General features: G+C 41.1%; 1 protein-coding gene across 4 annotated transcripts in view; it reads right to left on the reverse strand.

The window, feature by feature from the left end:
- tenm1 (teneurin transmembrane protein 1) overlaps positions 1-25,000 on the reverse strand; it is a 141,803-nt gene that overhangs the window by 78,203 nt on the left and 38,600 nt on the right. For all 4 annotated transcript variants that reach the window (XM_053485855.1, XM_053485853.1, XM_053485851.1 and 1 more), the window contains exons 2-3: positions 19,534-19,878; positions 16,710-16,964 (exon numbers count right to left, since the gene is read on the reverse strand). In XM_053485855.1, the coding sequence (XP_053341830.1) occupies positions 16,710-16,964; positions 19,534-19,747 (469 nt within the window). In that variant the 5' untranslated portion in view covers positions 19,748-19,878. The remainder of the gene's footprint in view (positions 1-16,709; positions 16,965-19,533; positions 19,879-25,000) is intronic.

Below are 25,000 nucleotides of genomic sequence, written 5' to 3' on the forward strand. Positions count from 1 at the left end.
AGATGGAGAGACGGACAATGAGACGTGAGACAGAGTGGAAGCAGGAGACAGAGAAAGTCTTGCCGGGAGAGTGAGACAGGGAGAGAGATGGGCTGTAAGACAGAGAAACCATGAGACGTGAGGAGTCTCAAGTGAAGAGTGAGACAAAGCGAGAGAGAGACAGACAGGTAAAAAATGAGACCGAGCGAAAGTGAGACAGACAGGTGAAGAGTGAGACAAAGCGAGAAAGAAAGACAGGTAAAGAGTGAGAAAGAGAGAGGAGAGAGAGACAGACAGGTGAAAAGTGAGAAAGAGTGAGAGTGAGACAGAGCAAGAGAGAAAGACAGGTGAAGAGTGAGACAGAGAGAGGAGAGAGAGAGAGACAGGTGAAGAGTGAGACAGAGTGAGAGAGAGACAGGTAAAGAGTGAGACAGAGTGAGAAAGAGAGACAGGTGAAGAGTGAGACAAAGCGAAAGTGAGACAGACAGGTGAAGAGCGAGGCAGAGGGAGATAGAGAGAGACAGGTAGAGTGAGACAGAGTGAGAGAGAGGTGAAGAGTGAGACAGAGTGAGAGAGACAGACATGTGAAGAGTGAGACAGAGTGAGAGACAGACAGACAGGTGAAGAGTGAGACAGAGCGAGAGAGAGACAGACAGGTGAAGAGTGAGACAGCAGTGTTTATAGGAACAGCTGCGTCTCCATCACCCCCCCACACACACACGCACACACACACTGCAGGAAGTGCACTCAGGAGCACGCAGGGCTCAGACCAGCTGTGTGTGTTTGTGTGTGTCTGTTTGTGTGTGTGTGTGTGTGTGTGCGTACATGCGTGTCTCAAACTGTACATCTCTATTTCCTCATGGTGCGTCGCCGCTATTTTATTCCGAGCCGCTGTAACAAATCAATTTTCCAGCCGGGATCAATAAGGCGTTTTCTTATCTAAGGCTCCTGAGCTCGATAAGCGACGCTGTACAGGAGTCAGGAAGTGGGATTAGATTAGCATTAGCGCTAAACTCCGCCGGATTGCTACCTGCTGCTCGAGCGTTAGTGCTACAGCCACAAATCCTTTCGGAATAACAGCGTTCCCGCTAAAACCTCTGCAGATTTATTGTCAGGGCCGTCAAGGTGAATTTTAATACCTCGCCTCAGTATCCGGGGATTTAAACAAAAATCCACTCTGATTACTCTGTTCCGGCAAATAGTGCGTCCCAGAATCTTTTTTAATCAAATAGAGTTTTACTTTTTTTATCAAATAAAAAAAATCCTAAATCGTTTTAATTAAATAAAGAATTACAGAATCTTTTTTAATCAAATGAGGAGTTTTGGGATTGGTAAAATAAATAATTAAAAAAAAAAAAAATTAATAAGATTTTTTGGCATCTTTTTAACCAATAAGAATCTTTTTGAACCGGTCTTATGAAGGACTTTTAAAAAATTTTATCAAATAAAGAATTCCACATTCTTTTTAACTAAATAAAGAACTTCAGAATCTTTTTTAATTTAATAAAAAATGTCAAAAAAAATTAATCAAATAAAGAACTTCAGAATTTTTTTTTATTAAATAAAAAATTTCAGAAATTTTGAAATCAAATAAAGAAATCCAAAATATTTTTGGTCAGATAAAGAATATATATATATATTTTTTTATCAAGTAAGGAATTTTAAAATCTTTATAATCAAATAAATAATTTTAGAATCTTTTTAAACAAATAAAGAATTTTAAAATCCCTTTTAATTAACTAATGGGAGGTTATTTTTATTTTTAAATTTTTTAAGCAAATAGCGTTTTATTTTTTAAATATATACTTCGGTTGAAGTGGACAGTCTGGGGTAAAGCTTTGGAATTTGAAGGCTTTAATGTGTATAATTGCTCTTGTTTGACCAATCAGTGATATTCAGCCTGTTAAGCTCCGCCCCCATTGCACAGAACCCAGATCATGACAGAAACTGCAGGAACAAAAAGGTGGAAAATTAAATTACCCCTATTTCCCCCTTAGACTGCTGTGTGAACGTATGTGTGTGTGTGTGTGTGTGTGTGTGTGTGTGTGTGTGTGTGTGTGTGTACACACAAGCTCAAAGACTCATTTTACACCCAAGAGAGACTTTAGCATCAGCCATCAGCCATCAGTACGTCACTCACTCTGACCCAAAGGAGTCCTGCTGAAACATCTGTGTGTGTGTGTGTGTGTGTGTGATGAAGACACCACTTTATGACAGTTTGACACATCGTAGTGACAGGACGTAGCACAGGGTGACAAGATGTCCCATACGTTATTAAGACTTCTTTATAAAACCGAGATGAAAGACACACACACACACACACACACAAGGGGGTGAAGTCATAACGACGGTCGAAAGATAAATACTGCTTGAGACAGATAAGCACAACCACCTACACACACACACACACACACACACACACACACATTCTGGAAAAAGAACTGTAAATCTAAATGTAATATTATTTTAAGCTCTACACAGTATCTATGATCACTTTTCCTGCTCCAGGTCAGACGTGGTGGGCGTGTCATGTGTGCCGTACGTGTCGTACCCGCGCGCGGTGCAGTTCTCTCTTAGTTCTCTCTCAGTTCTCTCTCCCTGAGGGCCGTTTAAAGCCTCGACTCTAAAACTGAACTAAACCTAATCACCTTCCACTGCAACCTCCCCGTGTGGGGTCCGCCGGGGTCTCTCTGTCTTTATTATCACCTGCACAAGTCAACCTGACACACACACACGCACACACACACACACACAGAAAGACTCTGGCTGAACACCTCCTCAGTAACTCACCCACCAGTAACTCATTCCTGAATCAACGCCTCCTCACTGAATCAAGTGATTCCTCAGATGAATGAATGACTGTAAATGAGTCACATGTAAATGACTCCTCAGTTCAGTAGACGACTCATTAACAAACGACTCCTCATGTCGAGATGAATCTTTCCTGTTCACTTTGTTCGATTGGTCTTTGTCAAGGTCACATGATGATGTTCTGAAATCTGGCAAGTTGGCCGAAATAAGAAACTCACTCTCTCTCTCTCTCTCTCTCTCTCACACACACACACACACACACACACACACACACACACACATGCCCAGCAGGCACCTGTGTGTGTAATAAATGTATGGATGTGCAGCAGCTCTGACCTTTATCAACACACATATTTTATGATATATAACACACAGCCTAGAACACACACACACACACACACACACACACACACACACAGAGTGAGAGTCCTCTAATACACTGGTTGACTTCTGAGAACCGAAATTCATCATGGCCTCAGCAGGACGTCTTATTACTGCCAGCAGCACAATGTGTGTGTGTGTGTGTGTGTGTGTGTGTGTGTGTGTGTGCGTGTGTGTGGGATAGAGAGGGATGTTTAACCCTGCAGTGTTGTTATTTTATGACTCTCTGTCAGTCACGGTACACTTGTAGCGTCACGGGTCTGGAGAGATGCTCTGTGATTGGCCGAGCTCTTCTATAAGCCCCACCCCTTTAGTGGCAATTTCTTAACAGCTTGTTTCTGATTGGTCAGGTAACATGTTCCAAGGTTTTTTGGCAATGGAGGCTCCTTTTTTAAAAAAATGTTATGTAAACACACGGGCGAGTCTACTCACGAAGAAACTGGACAAAACAATGTGGATCTGCCAACCAATCAGCATCGAGTATTTCTGCATTACGTAATCTGTCTTAGACGTATAACAACATTATTAATATTCTTAGCGTTCTCTGCTTTAATTAAACATCATCGCTCTCTACACACAGTCAACACACACACACGCAACCTATTAGTGAAATGTGCATTTGTGTGTGTGTGTGTGTGTGTGTGTGTGTGTGTGTGTGTGGTTCCTTGGCCCAGATTTAAATTTGGCTTTTCTTTACGTAGCAGATGTTTGGCAAGGTGGATCCTCCTGGAGAGCTCTCTCTAACACACACACACACACACACACCTGTCACTCGCATCTAATACAATCTGAAATTTAAGGCTTTAGTCCATCATTGTTATAGAGTTGCACTGTGTGTGTGTGTGTGTGTGTGTGTGTGCGCGCTTAATGAAGCAGCAGGAGATTTCAGAGTCAGCGGCATCTCTAAGCGTGACCTGTGTGTCTGTGTGTGTGTGTGTGTGTGTGTGTAGGAGTGTTTAGTTAAGCCTGAAGATGTACGGAATATTAATGAGCTGTTCCTGATTGATTTTGCACTTAGCGATATTAGCTACACCACCAAGATTCCGCATACTGAATTAGCATCGGATTATTTCAGTAAAATCCCTCCGCTCGGACGCCGCCGTGCATCTTAAACATTTTTAAATAAACATTTTAGGAGCCGTCTTGAAGTGAAATCGCTGCTGAAAGACAGAAAACTTTATCCCAAAATAAAAATGAAAGTGTCTTCACCCCGAACGTAGTTTATCAGCCGGGGCGTGCTTAGCATCCGTGGAGATTAGCCTCTGTGAAGCTACGTTTTAGCGCATGTCTAGATCATCGCACATCTCACACACATGTCCGTCTTAAACCTGTAAAAGAGATTTGGAATTTTACCTGTTAACCAGATATTTAGATTTGGTGCAGAACTTTAAACCAGTGTCTGCTAGCCTTCTGTACTTATTAGCGCTAGTGACAAGATCACACCAAATGCAGATGTTCCATGACATTTTATTGCTTTAAAACTTTTATTCTTATCAATCACTTATTAAAATTTGGAATTCGAGTATTATTTATAACTTCTTTGGGTTGATTAGCTTTGTAATTTTATCTGTAACATGAAAATGGAAAGCTTTTATTTGCTAATAACAGCAGATTCTGCTGATTATAAAATGGTTATTCCGGATGATTTAAAAAAATTACATGGTTTTATATTTTGCAGGAATATATACAATTCAATACTTTAATGATACATTTTTTTTTATAAATAAAGTTTAGACATTTTATTTTTATAATAAAATATACCATTATATATTTAAATAATAATGAAAAATGTAAATTTATTAAAAAAAAAAATAAGTAAGTTAAATTGATATTAATATATATATTTATTGATGTATTTATTTATTTATTACTTTTATGTTTTTTTTTTTTTATGGAAATAGACTGAAGGTGTTCCTCAAGACTTAGTGTTGAGTCCAGTTATGTTGAATCTTAAGCTCCAAGAGTCCAGACAAGTTTTATTTTATTATTATTTTTTCATTTTATTTTTTTTACCAAAATATATAGAAGAAAAATGTATACACTCTAAAATAAAATCTAAAATCTCTCATTTTCTCACACACACACAAACACACACACAAAGTAATATTGTGAAATTCTTCTAAAAGTTTCAGTTCCCAGCAGGGCGCTGATGGCTGAGGCGACGTCCTGTCCGGTCCTGATTACGGCGATGTGTTTAAGCGGCACGCTCCAGTTCCCACACTCAGCCTCTGGATTTCCTGTTCATCACTCCGCCCTTAGACTGATCGCCGGTGTCACTGACGGCACGCATCGCTGCATGCTGTATGCTAACGACCAGTGGATCTATCTGGCTGTGTGACCGAGCTCACGCTGGATTTAGTTTGCTTATATTACATATAAGGTCATTATTATTCTTAGCAGGTTCCAGGAAGTTCCATATCATTTTAAAGGTTTTAATGAATGTTCCAGGGCCCTCAAGTCTTAGTTAATCTGGAGCTAAACCAGGATGCATATTCCACAGGTTAAATGCTCTGGAATAGTATTCCAGAATACATGGCATGTTCTGCAACAGGATACAGAATCATGAATGTACCAGGTGTTTTGGAATGTAAATGCTTAAAAGCAAACTGCATTTTGGCTCATATCTGGGGATGATCTAAACATGCCAGATTGAGGCTTGCGTTTGGGAATAATCTGTATATTATGGATTTTATCTAATATTTTGGAAAGATCTGTACATTCTGGATTGTGGCTCATGTTCGGGAATGATCCATGTAATCTAGATGTTAGCTCAGGTTCTTAAATAATTCATATATTCCAGATTGTGAATCAAGATCTAAAATAATCCATGTCATAACCTTAATGGTAGCTCTTGTTCTTAAATTATCTGTACATTCCATATTGTGGCATGTACGGGAATGATCCATATAATCTAGATGGAAGCTCAGGTTCTTCCACATGTCCTGTAATCTGAGAAATAATACTTTTTTCCGAATTGTTTTCATGTTCCAGAATGAGCTAAACACCCAAAAACCTGGAGCAGCAGGAGATCTAGAACAGTCCACGTCTGAGCACATGGTCAATGGTGTACATGTTCCAGAAAATACGGCACGCAAACCCATAAGTCTTCACACATTCCAGAATGTACCATGGATCTAAACAATCCAGAAAGTTCTACGCATGCTACACACCCCATCTGTTCAGCTAAATTCCAGAATGTTCTGCAGGATTCTGCTCCACATGAGTTTACTTTTTATTCAACTCAGTCTTTATTCAAATGGCTTTTTCCCCTCTCGCTCAGGAATAAGAGTGTGTCTGATATGAGCCATTTTAATCCGGAAATCTTCTTCTCTTTCAGCTCGTAGCTCTTTCACTGAACTGCTAATGTCACAGCTCATCTTTTCCCTCCTCCATTCTTTATTTTTCGGAACACATTTTCCTCCCTAACTTGTTAAGCACTTGAGAGGATTCTTAATCATACATTTTTAAGATAGATTTTATCACTGGAGTATGTTCAGCTGCATGAAGTCAGAGAGCTGGTCCTTCAGGAAACACGTCTAATTGATCTCGTCCTGCGTCGCTCGCTCCGTCGGTCCGCTTCAGTCTATAATTCCGTGTCACTTTTTCTTAAAAAATGAAAACGTTTCAGCAGATTGTTTTTTATTGATTGCTTTGCTCTTGGTGTTTTGTGTTTTTTCCCGTTTTGTGTTAGTAATGTGTTAGATGGTGATTGGCGTTTCTCATTTCGATCCTGTTGTTTTTCTCCGATATTCGTTCTCCTCTGCTGCATTGCAGATGATGGTGGCTGAAGTGCCGAGACAATGAGAGACAGACAGTGAGATGGACAGACAGATAGAGAGAGTCTCTGCAGTTTTTTAACAGGAGCAGGAAGATGTGTAGGCGTATAGTGATGCAAAACAAGAAAATAATTTGTGTGTGTGTGTGTGTGTGTGTGTGTATGAGGGATAGAGCGAATGAGACACTGGACACTCAACATGGTTTGCTACAGTCTTGATCATTGTTCAGGAGGCATCTACATCAGCCACAGAGATACACCCTGGCTTTCTAAGGTTTCTGAGAGATTTACACGTTCTAGATGCTCTAGAACTTTCCAACATTCCACTGGACAAGGTGTTATATTTTGTTATAACGCATTCAAATTCCAGAGAAGTGAAAATGCTATGGAAAAAAAAAGGAAAGAAATTTATAAAAAAAAAATTCTGGAATGTTCATCATAATCCAAATTGTTTCATGAACTCTAATCATGTTCAACACACCACAGCACATACAGTACATACGCCTTATACAGTGTTTTAAGACTCCTTTTATTTTATTGTATTTTATTTTATTTATTATTTTTTCCTTATTTATTACTTTTTGCTTTCTAATGGATAACAACCATGAGCAACTGTAACCAAGAATAAGCAACTTCCCTCTGGGATTAATTTAGTTCTTTGAATCTTGAATCTTACAAAGCGCTCTTTGCACACCGTCACTGTTTTTTTTTAAAGGTTCTACAGGTTCGACACTTTTCCACAGGTTTCTGGACAAACCAAACATCCCAGGATGTCACAGAATGCTCAAGATTTCTTTCCAGAAGCATCCATGTTGACCTGGTAAATACACTTTTTTTTCTTTGTTTCAGAATGCACTACAGATTCTCAAATGCTCAAAATGCTCTTAAAAAAGAGAATAAAATAAAACTAGAGGAAAAAAGGCAGCATTTGGGTGAGTAGAGAGGAGAGATTAGGTGCGAGACGGATTGTGCCGAGAAGAAAGTACAAAAGGAAATCGGACAGAGGGAGGGAACGAGAGAGCATTTTTTGCTCTAACTAAGTGAGCTCTGAATTGGGACGGACAGAAAGGGGATGAACGAGGGACAGGGGGCGGACGGAGATAAACAGATAAAAAGGGGTAAATAAAGAACGGCAGTTTTATTATGGGTAGAAAAAAAGACATAGCTGCAGAAAGCGGTTCTGACCAGTTAAGGCTGGTTGAGACTGGTTTAAACACAGAAGAAATCGGCCGAGAAGGGGGAAAGAATAAAAGCAATTAGAGCTGATAATATTAAAACTATGACTAATAATAATAATAATAATAATCATCATCATTAAAAGGTTAAATGAGCCTTTAGAATTTCCACAAATTTAATTACTAAAGAACTTTTAGTTTAGTTTTTCAAACTTGAGGGTGTAAACGAAAAAAATAAACACGGTCGTGACAATGGTGATAAATAAAACAAGCGTACCAATAAAATAAAAAAAATATCATGACCTTATAAAAGCACAAAATAATTCCTGGATGAACCAAACTGTGAGAAAGTCGTTTACCTAAAAAAAAAAAAAAAGAAAAAGATCTTGATCTCGTATAATGATTGGAAAAAAAATATTGCATGTAATTCAGATGAGATTTAATTGCGTTGTCGAACACTGTGAGAAGCATGTACCGTAAAACCTCACCCTAATCACATAGCATGAAACCTTTGGTCTTCCTTTGGTCATGTGTCAGTTTAAAACTAATAAAAAAAAATCTGTGTGTACATACAAGAAATATATATTTGTTCATGTCAGCAAATAACATAAATATATAAATATGAAATAAATAGACAATAAACCTCACTTAACCTTAATTTATGATTCCTCTTGGCACCGGCTGGTTTAAAAACAAAACTAAAAGCGGCTTTTTTTTCTTCTTGCTACCGTCCTTGATAACATTCTTGTGACCCGCTGTGCTACGTTTTCACAAAATCTTCCACAAAAAGAAAAAGAAAAAAAGAAAAAGTAAACTTGCTTCGCTTGGCTTTCCACTGATACGAACAAGTTTTGAACGGCTCCCAGACGTACGCACCGCGGTAACTTAGCCAGTTCAGCTTGGTCCGTTTGTTCCTAAGATTTATGATTTAAGATTTAAGATTTTTTTGCCCTGACAACTCCAAACTACACGCACCGGCTCACGTTATACTATAGATTCACACTATACAATGTCCTACAATGGTTTGTAGGGGTTACACATGGCGTATTGCTAGCTTTTAAACAACACAAGAGGTGGCGGAAACCAGGCATTTTAGGAGACTTTGGAGCTCTACACTGTAAAACAAACATCTCAGCAAAGTCTAAAGAGGTGGCTTTAATGATTACTGATTTGTAGGTCAGGGGCTCAAGTACCAACACCAATATCCTGATGGACCCTGCACCCTGTCCCCTGCTTCCAAACTGGGGATATTTAAAAATATCACATCACTGTGCTGTAAGGTTCATGCGACAAATAATTAAACCTCTGCTCTTAAAATTTTTTAAAGGATGCATCTTACATCCTTACAGTGATAATTTATTTTTTACTTCTAAAGCTTATTCCTAAAAAATCCTAAGATTGAACAGAATCTAAATTGCACAGCCCTGTACCTGACCGGAGTGTATCGTTACACAGCTGCAAACCTCCGTTCTTCTTTCTGACACCAACCCGAGCTCAGCTTTATTAACATACACAGGTTTAAAAACACACACATTTAATTAAAACATGAAAGCTTACTTGTACGCTGTGTGTGTGTGTGCGTGTGTGTGTGTGTGTGTGTGTGTGTGTGTGTGTGTGTGTGTGTGAACACCCGGGTGGCGTTCCTCTGTGCTGTGAGACGTTGAATAAAAAGTTAAATAAAGCAATAAATCATAAAACAAATAATGCAAGAGTGTGACAATGTGGTACACTTTACGAGAACCTGCTGCTAAAAGAGGAACACAAACAAGCACTGAGGTGCGTGTGTGTGTGTGTGTGTTTCGAGCAAAAGTTTATGAGCAAAAACAACTCTTTCCAAGAAAATTTAATTTAAGGTAGTAAAATATATATTGCTTTCTCTCGCTTTGTTTCTGTCTCTCTCTCTCTCTCTCTCTCTCCCATTGTTACCTCTCTTCCCCTTGTCTTGCCATCGCTTTTCCTCTCTCCAATGACAGCAGCTATTTAAAAAACCTTTACTGAATAGCATTGACACACACCCACACATACACACACAGCACAAAGTGAGCAGGGTTTTCAAACACACACAAAAGGTAAAACCCCTCGTTTAGCTCGTTAAGCGACTGATGGTTTATGACCCGTGGCTTTGTCCGTATGTAAACAAACACACTATTTTCCAAACATATCAAAGGAGCCTTTTCTTTGCATGTAAGATAATTAAGCTCTTGAGAGAACCCGATTGCTTTTCCCAGGTAATTATCGTCTGTGTCTGTTTTCAAAAACCTCATTAAAATCGTCAAACCATTAAGATCATCGTTAGGAATGCCGGTGGAAGCTGAATGAGGATATACGCAGCTTTTCAAACGTGATGCTGGAGATGTTGCTTTTTGTTCTTTACTCGGCTCTCTGTCTAGTCATTTGACAAAATTTCCATTTTTTTTTTCTTAAAATGAGTTGTCAATGTCACAAAAAGTTTGCTGCGTGCTTCATAGTTTATGATACATGAGTAAATTAATTAGGATCCTACGAATAACACAACACAAGAAGAAAGATGTGAGATAATTATAATACTTCTACTACTAATAATAAAAATAATAACAATAAAATCTTTAACTATAGGGGTCCAAAATTGGCAACAATGGATCTGGTCTCTAAGGCATAAGACATCACATCATTCAGGGAAAAAGAAACCTGGGCACAATGGGAACGATCACTTCAGCAGAAGAGTACCCAAAACCTCTGACAGAACCTCGGTCAAATCTATAAAGAAGCAGGTGGCAAGACAGGTCGGATCGGTAAAGCTGAAAGAATCTGACTCCTCTGAGACGAAAAAGAATCAGATACGGTGAATAAAAGATCAGATTACTAATGCGCAAAGGGGACGGCAGCAAAACGGATGGAGCGCAGATCTATAGGTCAGAAGATCTTTGAAAGAAGAGGAAACAAATCTCCAACTTCAGGTTTCAAATCATTAATGCAAGGGGGAGCAGATTAATACGACAGAGGGGTTAGATGTCTGAGGCAGGAGGGAGGTAGATAGTCTCTCTCCGAGAGATTCAGGAAAAACTGGAGCATGTCTCAAGGTGAAAATTAAAGAAAAAGAAGCAAGAAAAAGAAGGTTCAGTCTTGATTCAGTGCTGCCTGGGGGCAGACAGGGTTAAGGGCCTTGCTGAAGGGCGCAATAGTGTCAGTCTGATTAGTGACCCAGAGCCTTAACCGTTAAGCACCACTGCCTAATTAGTTGAAAAAGAAGATCCTGATTTCCTAGTCAGAAGGGGTGAGATTTTCAGGGCAGAAGAGGACAGAACTTTAGGGCAGAAAGGGGTCAGGCATTCAAGTCAGAAGGGGTTGGATATTTAGGGCATAATTGGTTAGATCTCCTGGTCAGAATGGGTCAGTTCTCCTATTTAGAATGGGTCAAATCTTCAGGGCAGATAGAATCTGATCTTTAAGGTAGATGGGTCCAGATCTTTAAGGAGATCTAAACCCACCTGCTTTGAAGATTTAGAGCAGGTGACCCCTTCCACCCAAAAGATTTGACCCTTTATACCATTAAGATAAGACAAGGAGGTCTGACCCCCTTCTTCCCGTACAAATGGGGTCAGATCTTCAGGACAAAATTTGCTCAGATCTTTAGGGCAGTGGGGGTCAGAGCTTTAAGGTAGATCTGATGAAAGATCTGACACTATCTGCTCTAAACATCTGACCTTATCAGCCCTAAAGAACTGATCCCTTTGGTTATTGTATATGGGTCAGATTTTCTAGTCAGAATGCATTAGATAGTTGATGTTAAAACACCAGATCTTTCAGTAAGGAGTCTGGTCAGTATTTTTTAAGCAGACTGTTAGATCAGAAGGGCCTTAATGTCTAAGAATCAGCAGAATGTCCAGAAGTCAAAGGGGACCAGGTGTCTTAGATAGAAGAAGCCTCATGAGACTAAAATGTTCTCATGCCAAAATTTCACATTTACACCCAACCAGACACTGTGTTTATATACCTGCAAGATCTTCTCATGGAGACTGTTGTGCATTACAGTTTCGCCAAACTCCTTCCTCTTCAAAGACGTTAATCAGGTTCAACAGTAATGAAGTGCTAATAAACAGAAACAGTCAGGAGAACTTATACACGTAGGCACACACCATCGGGGTCTGAAGAGGTTAAGTGGAAAAGGACCGAATGTTTAAAGTGAGAACTTTATCTCTCGAAGGTGACCGGACCTTTATGTTAAAATGGGCAGGATTATCATGTTGAATAAAAGCCCAGATCTGAAAGTCAGTAGGGACGAGATATTTGGAGCCAGATCTTCAAAATAAGTGCCAGATCACGGAGACGGCCGCGGCGGAATCGGACAGATATCCAGTAAACGAGGACAGATCCCCATGGCATTATCAGTCACAGGATCAATAATGAAAATCAGCCTGCCTTCTGGGCAACCAGGGACCAGGACAGAGGCTGAGCGATTTCCAACAACATCCCAGGAGCCGGTTCGTCTTCAGGAACTTTTAAGGGCGTGCACACTTTTACCAGAAGTAGAAGTGGAGGAGGAACATAAAAAAAATAAAAAAATAAATAATAATAATAGTGATTACAATAACAAACAAACTTTGGAGTTGGTGTTGTGTACGCCTGTTTTTAAAATAAAATAAAAAATTCCAAAGACTCATGAGTTGTTAAACAGGTTTTGATTACACCGCCGCCGTCATTAGCAGTTTTTTGGCATCGGGAAAAGTTAACTGGCAGAGCGCCGCATCTTTTTACGGCGGAAAACGTGTGAAATGTTTCCAGATTAGTCAGCTCGAAAGATGCTCCGCTGCGGTCGTTATGGTTACTCATGTACATTTGGAAACCGCCCACGTCCGCGATCATAAAAGTTTGGCTTGGGAAGGATGTTAAGCGCAGAAGCGAATCATCTCCGTGTCATCGGGAAAAAAGCTTCAGAGAGACAAAGACGAAGTTCGGTCCGTTCTCGCCAGGGCTCGTGCGCCGTCATGTCTCATGCGGCAGAAATAGGATTTACAGTAGCGCAGATGGCATCGCTACGCGTGTAGGTTGTTGATACACGCGCACACACGCGCGCTTGCATCGACTCACAGATTTTCAAGTGTGTGCGTGCATTCCTGTGTGTGTGTGTGTGTTTCAGGAGGGGCTCTGCAGTATAAAGTGAAGGTGTGAAAGTCGCATCAAACACAAACACACTCTCAACTAAATGTGTGCGCACACACACACACAGACACGCAGCCGAGGCACGTCACTAGAGGTTTTGCTTTGACAGGAAAAATCCTGATGCATTTACACTCCAGGGGCTTAGCTGTTAGACCAGATAGTCTCACACACACACACACACACACACACACACACACACTGAACACTGAATTCTCTCCAGCCTGAGAGCTGACACACGGGGGGGAAAAGGTGCAACAATATCAAGCTCACTGATCAGCCAGCTAGCATTCAGAGCGAGGAAACACACTCCGCGTACCCGCGCTGAACATCACGCAGCTCCGGCAGCCGCGTTAAACCTCCGCTCGCCTCGACAAGCCAGTCTTTATTCTCTTTAAGGCCAAAAATCGCAGCTTGTCACGTTAACAAGAAACCACAAAACAAACCCCCTGATGTCGAATTACGCCGGGGTTCGTGATGCGTTTCTTATTAGCGACCGTACGAGCCCCCTGTGGACCATCCGTTACTATAGAAACGATACGGCATTAATATCTACCCGCGCGAGTGTCAGAGCTGCTGATGGACGATAAACAGACAGCGATGAGCGCAGCGGGTAAACGCCGAGTTAACGCACAAACACACACACACACACACACACACACACACACACACACGGAGGAGAGACAGAGAAAGACGACAGCATTATGGGATAGCCATCTCTGCTCATTTTTTAAAAATATAATCTTAAATACGCAGCGTCCCACACCTCATCCGTCTCTCCAGTGAATCTCTCTCTCCTCCCATCACTCAGGTAATTGTTCCGGCTTTAATTTCTATCTGCTCATCTCCACCCATTTATCATGCACACACACACACAAACTCACACACACACACACACACACACACACACACACACACCTAGACCTAATGAATATACATCTACAAGAAAAGTATGATTATGGGCCACTGGTCCGGAACGACAAACATCAAATTTTCGGGGGAAAATGAAAAAAAAAAATTATATTGATTTTGATTTGCATGTGTGTGTGTGTGAGTGTGTGTGTGTGTGTGTTTGAGGAACTGTGTAATTGAATGCCGCATTTAAAATCTCTCCTTCTGTTTTTCTTTTTTAACGACTGATGCTTTCCTTCTTCAGCATTAAGATCTTGTTTAAGAACAAACAAGTTTTAGCGCAATTATTGCAATTTCGAACTTAAATCCCGTTCAGATTTGCGATTTTATCGACTACGTGATATCCGCTGACAGGAGTGCCTTCAGTTCAGTCTTTGGAGGTAAAACAAAAAAATAAACAAACAAGCAAAAAAAATCAAGACTACTCCAATCCAGACTAAAATCTGGGGAAAAAAAGCAATCTGAATTTAAAAATCGTCCCGAGTTAATTAGAGTTGATAATCTCTGAGGATCGGGACAGTTTTAATTACAACATGTGCCATTAATTAGCCCGAGACTTCTCATGCTAGCTAACAATCTGTTACTCATGGAGGGTTTTTTTTTTTCAATTAAGATTTTCAAATTTATTTATTTATTTATTTACTAAAACAGAACCAGAATGTAGCAAAAAAACATAATCTGAATTTATATTCTAGTAAAATTCAATTTAAATTAAAAAGTAAATGTTTGATATTTAATTTAATACAAAACAGAAATGTTTTATTAATTTTTTATTGTAACTCTTGAAAATGTTAAATATAAAATAACATAAAAATATAAAATATATAGTTTATAAAAAAAAATATATAGTATAAACTTTTTAAATATCTTCAATGTTACTTGCAATTATATGCAGGATTTTAAATAATATTTTTTCTATTAACACTAAAAGCTTTCAAAACAATTCTATTCTGTCATTTTAAAAAATACATTTTATTTAAATTTTTAAAGAATTCTTAATACGTAATTTTTTTTTAGCAGTTGTTTTAGTGATTAATTTTTGAGGATTCACTTAGCAGTCTAAAATTAAAAAGTTTTTTTGATCTACACAAAAAACAAAACAAGGTGTAAGATTCTCAACCTTACAGAATGGGATTTCTTTGTATTAATAAGTTAGACAGAGAGTTCTGCTGTACAGAGAGACACACAGACATGTACGTGGGCTTCAACCCGTGGGTGGAACACCCTTGCATATAAATCTGTTGCCTTTTTTGTGCTTGAAATCAAAGTGGTGGCTTAAATATGACCAGGGGTTCGCTTCATAAGAATGTGTTGGCATTTCACTTTCACTGTGTCTGCATCACTGACATCTGTTTTGTCCGTCTTCATCGTTCTTGTGAATTTAGCGCCTTTGTTCTCCTCGCCCATCAATCAGTGCAGTGGTGTCCGGGGTGCAATTTTTTTTCTTCTCCGTTGTTTTATTTGTATTTTTTTTTTCATTTTCATTCATTTATTTTTTTTTACTCAGTAGTGAATATGATTTAAAATGTAGTGAAGTACAATACTTTAAACAAAACATACTTAAAAACTACTTAAAAAAGTAGAAGTACACAAAAAAATCTACTCAATTACAGTAATGCGAGTAAATGTAATTCATTCTTTTCCACCTCTGATTAAAGATTCGCAGATTATTATTAGATTTAAATGTTTTACTGTTTCTACAAACTCTTTAACCGACAACGACAGGTTTTAACACTAGTTGTAAATATTAATGTGTAAGGGCCAGATAGGTTGCCAGATCCTCCTTTTTTATTTACTTAATTTGTCCTCATGCTTTAATTTTACAGGTAAAATGCACCAGTTTTAAGAATCCATTTTTTAAAATGCATTAATATGTATATTGTATGTAATAAATCTTAATTATATATGTATAACGAATATTTTTATTATTATAATTATGATTATTATTTTGAGGAATGAACTCATCCTGTGCAGAGACGTCCTCATGCTCACAGCGGTGTTGTAGGCTCAGGTGTCTCCGCGGGACCTTGACGTCAGGAATATTTGCAGTTCTCAGGCGTGTTAAGAGCCGTTAGATGTGAAGACGCTAAACGAAACAGAGACGCAGACCGACACTGGAGTCTATTAGAGACGCTGTGAAGGTCAGGACTTCAGTTCTGGACGTGTTCCTTAAGCATTAAGCTGAAGTTCAGCGACATCGCCGCAGCTGTTCCTGAGAATCAGTCACTATGATAATATCGCTCATGAATATTCATAACTCATTAACATACCATATTATCATCTTAACATTTTTATCATTCACGGTCGCTCAGTGTTATCTAAATCCAGGCTGACTGCTCACTTATCCCGAGAAACTCAGCCTCATCAATCACACACACACACACACACACACACACACACGCGCTTATAAGTATGCATATAGAGTCGTGCAGGTAGTTGTCAGTGTATCCTTGACATTGAGTGATTGAATAATCCATGAACAAAATCAATACACACACACACACACACACACACACATACACACACACGCACACTCCTACCGTTGTCGTTCTCTTGCTCGCCCCGCCCCTCCTGCTCCGTGTCAGTGAGAGAGAGGAGCGAGTTCGCCCGGCTCGAGGCACGAGAACTCCGCTCAGACTTCACTTCCTGCATCCACAGACGGAGGGCGTGGTCAGGCGAAGCCCCACCCACTGATTCTGGATCTGAGACCACGCCCAAGGAGCCACCGCCCGGGTAGGCCAGTTCCTGATTGGCCGAGTGGAGTTCGGTTTGGAAATCGGGAAAAGCAGCAGATTCTGTTTGAGAGAAAGTGAACAGTTTGTCTTTATCTCTAATTAATCATCTCTTTATTCTTTATTCTTCTTTCTCACTTGCTTTTCTCACTCACTCACTCACTCACTCATCTTCTATAGCGCTTTATCCGGTATTCAGGGTCGCGGAGACCTGAATTATCCCAGGAGACTTAGGGCACGAGGAAGGGTACATACTGGACAGGGTGGCAATCCATTACAGGGCACACACACACACACTCACACACTCATTTACACACGACGGGCAAGATGCAAACTCCATGCACACAGAGACAGGAATCGAGCCTGGCCGGGAATCGAACCCGCATCCTGGAGGTGCAAGGCGACAGTGTTAACCACCACACCACCTGGGGTTAAATATCTTACATCATCAATTCTTTCTTTCTTTTCTTTTTTATGTCCATCGTTCTCTGTTTTCCTCCTCTCCTTCCTCTCTTTCCATCTAACAGGAGTTTTATCTTATGAACTTAAGTGTGTGTGTGTGTGTGTGTGTGTGTTTAAAGAATGAGCCGAGAGCAGTGTGTCTGGGGTCGCCTTGGTGATGAGCCCATCCCTTAAAAGGGCACAACACACACATACACACACATGTACACACACTGACACATATGCACACACACATACATACACGTACATACACACACATATGAACACACACACACACACACACACACACACAATCTTTCTCTGTCTGACACTCTTTAGTTCATCTCCCTGTTTCCGTGGTAACTGGAAGAGAAAAGCTCTCTTCATTCTGCATGTAACGTTTGACTGGAAGCACACACACACACACACACACACACACACGTTCTCTCTATATGTGTAATATGATGCTACATTTTAAGAGTGTATTAGAACAATACAGTAAAGCGTCCTAATTCCCTCAATAACAGTACAGAGATCAAACACTAATACGGTGCGGTGCATTGTGGGTAATCCGTACCAGTTACAGTGCAGAGATCAGACACTAACGTGGTGCATATTGGGTAATCCGTACCAGTTACAGTGCGGAGATCAGACACTAACGCGTTGCATTGTGGGTAATCCGTGCCAGTTACAGTGCGGAGATCAGACACTAACGCGGTGCATTGTGGGTAATCCGTACCAGTTACTGTGCGGAGAACAGACACTAACGCGGTGCATTGTGGGTAATCCGTACCAGTTACAGTGCGGAGATCAGACACTAACGCGGTGCATTGTGGGTAATCCGTACCAGTTACAGTGCAGAGATCAGACACTAACGTGGTGCATATTGGGTAATCCGTACCAGTTACAGTGCGGAGATCAGACACTAACGCGTTGCATTGTGGGTAATCCGTGCCAGTTACAGTGCGGAGATCAGACACTAACGCGGTGCATTGTGGGTAATCCGTACCAGTTACAGTGCGGAGATCAGACACTAACGCGGTGCATTGTGGGTAATCCGTACCAGTTACAGTGCGGAGATCAGACACTAACGCGGTGCATTGTGGGTAATCCGTACCAGTTACTGTGCGGAGAACAGACACTAACGCGGTGCATTGTGGGTAATCCGTACCAGTTACAGTGCGGAGATCAGACACTAACGCGGTGCATTGTGGGTAATCCGTACCAGTTACAGTGCGGAGATCAGACACTAACGCGGTGCATTGTGGGTAATCCGTACCAGTTACAGTGCGGAGATCAGACACTAACGCGGTGCATTGTGGGTAATCCGTACCAGTTACAGTGCGGAGATCAGACACTAACGCGGTGCATTGTGGGTAATCCGTACCAGTTACAGTGCGGAGATCAGACACTAACGCGGTGCATTGTGGGTAATCCGTACCAGTTACTGTGCGGAGAACAGACACTAACGCGGTGCATTGTGGGTAATCCGTACCAGTTACAGTGCGGAGATCAGACACTAACGCGGTGCGTTGTGGGTAATCCGTGCCAGTTACAGTGCGGAGATCAGACACTAACGCGGTGCATTGTGGGTAATCCGTACCAGTTACAGTGCGGAGATCAGACACTAACGCGGTGCATTGTGGGTAATCCGTACCAGTTACAGTGCGGAGATCAGACACTAACGCGATGCATTGTGGGTAATCCGTACCAGTTACAGTGCGGAGATCAGACACTAACGCGGTGCATTGTGGGTAATCCGTACCAGTTACTGTGCGGAGATCAGACACTAACGCGGTGCATTGTGGGTAATCCGTACCAGTTACAGTGCGGAGATCAGACACTAACGCGGTGCATTGTGGGTAATCCGTGCCAGTTACAGTGCGGAGATCAGACACTAACGCGGTGCATTGTGGGTAATCCGTGCCAGTTACAGTGCGGAGATCAGACACTAACGCGGTGCATTGTGGGTAATCCGTGCCAGTTACAGTGCGGAGATCGTGGGATTGATTTAACATCATTTTCTTTTTTTTCTTTCTTCCTTTCTTCTTTCTAGAATTTTATTAATTTCTTGACTTCCTTGTTTACTTTCTTTCTCTGTTTGTGTGTGCGTGCGTGTCTGTGTGTTTGTGTGTGTGCGCGTGTGTGTATGTGTGTTTGGGTGTGTATTTGAGTGCGTGTGTGTACTCACCCTTGGCCGTGATGTCATGGGGTTTCCTGCGCACTTTGTGGCTGTTGTAGGTGAACCTGCGGTCGGGTTCGTACTCCGTGTGAGAGTGCGCGTGGGCGCGAGAGTCTCTGTAGTGTTTGTGGCGAAGGCTAGCCTCGTCCTCTTCCTCAGAAGAGCTGGAGTAGCTGAGCTCCATCCGAGGACGAGACAGGGACTGGTACACGTTCTCATCCATGACTGCGTACACCCACGCTCACACTCACACACACACACACACACACACACACACAAAAACACTCTCACAAAGTGTCCCAAACACTTCCACACTTCACACCACACAGCCACTTCAGTACACACACACACACCCTGAAGAGGAAACACACAAAGAGACAAAGAGAAAATGTGTCAGAATACAATAAAAAAATCATCTCGTGATGAAGGAATTGTTACATTATCGGTATAACGAGCAGTACTGAGACCGCGGCGCTAGCTAGTGATTAACCAAAATGTCAATAAATAATAATGTTGCTACACTATAACAACATCATCTTAGACTCATTAACATTTAATGATTGATTAACTTTAGCAATTAATAAACAATTAACATAAATTTGCTCATTTCAAAAATCATTGGCATTAGCACATCATAAAATAACAAACGTTCACAAGGTAACTGTGGTAGTGTTTGATTTTAAGGCTGTAATTTTAGTAAAAATTTACATTTACATGCAGTAATTAGATTTATGCAAATTTATGCGATGATTGAATAGATAATCAATGCAGGTGGATTTCATTAACATTTAAACAAACAAACAACACTGAGTAACTCAATGCGCTAACGTTACGGTAAAGCCAAACAATCATTTGTAAGGCTTTTTTGAGCAAATAAACAATATTAAACTTTAAAAGGAACACACCGCCATAATGTTAACAACTTAATGATGTAAAAAAAACTTTGTTAACATGAAAAAAAATTGGAAAAAGTGTTAACTGAAGTTTATATCTGTAAATTAGAGTCAATTCTAAATCATTTTATTGTAGATTATATTTATGTAAATGTTCAGTCTTACAGGAGAATTTCACTAGCATTAAAACTAAAGTCATTTAATCTTTTATAACGTTTTAACTAACGATATTAATTATTTGTTTAAACTAAATTAGTTAAAGTATTTCAGCAGAATGTAACGTTAACGCTACATTATTGTCCAGCTTCTAAACATTTTTTTAATAATCATCTTCTCGAACTCGAGTAATTTAAATAACGTCTTAGACATCAGCACTTTTCCGTCCCCGTCACTCCAGAGCACCGAGCGAACGCTCCACCGCTCGCTTTTTCCCCTCTCGCAGGACGCTCGGCGAGACGTTTCCGCTGACTCAGGAATCATTTACAACAGCAACAACAACAGAAAAGAGCGCGAAGACGGAGGTGGCGTGTCGAGGGAACGGCCCGCGGTGGCTCAGCTCTGACACGGCTCACGATATTAACGGGAACGCTGACACTAAACGCCGCTTCTCACACACACACTCACACACACTCACACACACTCACACAACATATGCTACTTAACACAAGAGTTACATGCATTTAAATATTTAAACATTTCTTTCCCCGACAGTTCAACGGGTGTTCAAACGTTAACTCAGAGTTCAAAGTGACTCGTTTACACACGAGATTGAATCGCTCGCTTCAAAGGTTCAGGTTCCCCCCCAAAAAAAAAATCTGCTCATCTTCGTGAAGCGATTCATTCGACTCGATCATATTTGGAGATTTCCACCTTTCCGCTGACGAGCGCAGGCGGAGGACAGACGCTCACGGTTAGAGGACGAAAGAAAGATGAGATGGCGAGATAAACGCCCAGATGAAGAGATAAGGAGATGCTGAGAAGAAGAAACCATCGTGCAGGAGATAAGGGGCTGGAAATAAAAACGGAATGGACGCGGTGTCAACTCTCTCCAAAAAAAAAAAAAAAAAAATCAATAGCAGGTTTAGAAATATTCACTTCTCCAGAGATGAGAGAAAACAGTCCAGTGCTGTTAGTCAAACACTCAGCCAATCAACATCAAACAGTTACAGCGTCATTAAAGTATTTACATGGAATATGTTATTAGTTCCAAAATCCTACGAAACGCTATGAACCTTCTATACAACATAATGTTCCGTTACGTCTCCTGAGCTAGCTAACAGGACAGGACGGAGCGGCGCTATACTCCCCAGGGTCCTATGTTTCCTAATTTTAACCGTCTATTCGAGACCAATGTCACATGTTTCACGATTCAAATATTTTTTAAATATTATTTGGTTTATTTTATTAATACAAAGTTTAAAAAATATATAAACACTAAGAACTCATCTTTGGTTTTATAATCTTAATTAAAAGATTAGTAACACAGTATTACGCAGTAAATCTACCAAGGTACTGTAGCTAGCTACCTAGCGACACAACAATTTATTTAAATTTATACAAATGTAAATATTCTTTGTAATAGCTAGCTTACTTAGCAGTAAATAAGGTGTAGCTAGCTATGAAACTTTATATTTTTAGCTCATGGATTCCAGGCTAGCTTTGATTTACTACCTTATTTAACAGCTAGCTATTCATGTTCGGCTAACACACTCCAATTCCACCAGCTAGCGCTTAACTTAAAGTAAAATCCACAAACTTATTTTGTTAAAAAAAAAAATCTGATTAAAAAAATATATATTTAAATATAACATGTAAGCTAACAGTACAAGCATTTCGCGCACTTAGCCAATAAACTAAAATATTTACACTGCTGACAGCATGCTAGGTTTTGCTAATGTCTACAGATGATGACATCACTTCCTTTGAGGATATGCTGAACTAGAGTTCATTGTTCTTTTTTTCTCCCCATGCAGGAATCCCACCGAGACCGAATTAGCGCTAGGTGCTAATCAAATTTACACTGTTTACATTACTAGCATGTCTTTTCTTTGCTAATTAGCGTACAGAAATGAGGTAGATGTAGACAAGTAGACAACGGTTCAGTCCCCGTAATTACGACTTTATGTCGTCCACACGTATGGACGTGGAACAGTGACGCGCTAGTCGTTAACTAGCCTGGACGCAGCATGTGATATCCTGTTGCCTAGCAATGGACCACAATGCTCGACTTTTTTTCATATGATTACACAGTCTTGTTATTATGGATAATAGAAATACAATTAACGTCAGCATTTCGGCAGCATCCTCTCTCTCTGTCTCTCTCACACACACACACACACACACACACACACACACACACTGCCCTTCAGTTCACCCTCTCTTCTTCCGATCTCGGTGCTTTCACGCTCCTCACATCCTGCCGTCTAAACTGCACAGACTTCACACTTTTAAGAGACTCTCTCTCTCTTACAAACACACACACACACACACACACACAGAGACTCACACTTGTCACATCCTGCAGCAGCTCTCAGAACTCCCCATGCGATGCGCTCGTTATCGGCTCCGCGGCGAGTGAACAGGAAGCGCTCGCTCCTACACGCTAGATTCCACCGCTGATTGTTTCTAGGGCGTGTGGTTTGGGACACGCCCACACACCTGATCATGAGGTTTATGTGGACTCTATAGTGAGTAGGGCGTGTGCTTTGGGACACGCCCACACAGCATTCGCCATAAATGTCTCCCCTTTAATTCGTGGACGCATACGGTATACGCCAAAATATACAGCACTGAAATGAAAAGACGAACCGGATTACCTCGTCGTCCTCAGTGAGGTTATTTCCCCTGAAACAAACTGACATACACACTATAAGCGTGTTTATATCCCGCGGTGTGCGTAATGTAAGTGTTGCTTACACGCCTCGCTGTAGACAGTGCTCATATCGTTCTCGATATAAATTCAGAGAGACAAATAGAGGCAGACAGTTTGACAGACAGACAAAGCCAAAGACAATAGAGACAGATACAGAAAAACAGAGACAGTCATACGAATACAGACAGACAGAAAGAGACAAACAGACAAAGACAGAGAAAGAGAGAGAGAGACAGAAGTACAGAGACAGTAAGAGACAGAAAGACATACAGACAATCAGAGATACAAAGTGAGACTGTGAGACAAACAGGCAGACACAGAGACACAGAGACAGTGATACATAAAAACAGAGGGACAGAGAGACAGAGACAGACTATAAGGACTACAGGCAGTGCTTCAGACAGACAGACAGACAGACAGACAGAGAGAGAGACAGACAGGGTGTGTGTTCATATCTTGAAGTTTAAGTGTAACAGTTGACAGTCAGAAGCTCGTTAGTGACCATCATCTTTGATTTGTTGCTAATTGGCTGTTGAGAAGAATGCGTGGTTAATTAAAAGTGGGCGTGGCCGTGTGTCAGGCACCTGTTTGTTTCAGACAGCTCCGCACTGATTGGCTGACAAATCTCGAGCAATTAAAAATGACAGTGTCAGGAACAGACTGTGGGGTGTGTCTCACAGCGGATAATGAGAGGAAAGATCAAACACACACACACACACACACACACACACACACCCAAATGAACAGCAGCTAGTAATTCCACACACCGACCTGCACTATAGTTTTTTGCCTAATATTTACTGCTGCTAATAACTTTTTCTTTGTTGCGATTACAACACAAAGCGTTTACTGCATTTACCATCTCATAAACCTTTTATCTGAACTACCTCAATTCAGTTCTGTGTACTGGTCTCGGCTCTGTGTACTGGTCTCGGCTCTGCGAACTGGTCTCGGCCCTGCGAACTGGTCTCGGCCCTGCGTACTGGTCTCGGCCCTGCGAACTGGTCTCGGCTCTGCGAACTGGTCTCGGCCCTGCGAACTGGTCTCGGCTCTGCGAACTGGTCTCGGCTCTGTGTACTGGTCTCGGCTCTGCGTACTGGTCTCGGCCCTGCGAACTGGTCTCGGCTCTGCGAACTGGTCTCGGCTCTGCGAACTGGTCTCGGCTCTGCGAACTGGTCTCGGCTCTGCGAACTGGTCTCGGCTCTGCGAACTGGTCTCGGCTCTGAGAACTGGTCTCGGCCCTGCGTACTGGTCTCGGCTCTGTGTACTGGTCGGTGCTACACACTGTGTATTGCATTGTGTTGTGTTTTTCACCTCCAAAGCTTCTAAAACCTCCACCACCTCAACTTCACACACACACACACACACACACACACACACACACACACACACGCCTCAGCAATCGTGCACCTCTCACACCTCCCTCTCTCTCCCTCTCTCACACACACCTCATTAGAACACTGTCAGAAATCACTGTTAGAAACGAGGTCACTGCAAACCACACCCATTCTCTCAGTGCTGCGCTCTGATTGGCCAGGACCGGTTCAGTCATCTCACTGTCACAGACGTATAAACTGTATAAACACAGACTGTTACAGACTCACACCTGTCTGTCTGTCTGTCTGTCTGTCTGACAGTAAGAGCTTCATCACACCGGGCCATTTTTTATTATTTTCCTTAAAACTGCACCACACACACACACACACACACA

This window comes from Clarias gariepinus, chromosome 24 (assembly GCF_024256425.1).
Source record: "Clarias gariepinus isolate MV-2021 ecotype Netherlands chromosome 24, CGAR_prim_01v2, whole genome shotgun sequence".
Lineage (NCBI taxonomy): Eukaryota > Metazoa > Chordata > Actinopteri > Siluriformes > Clariidae > Clarias > Clarias gariepinus.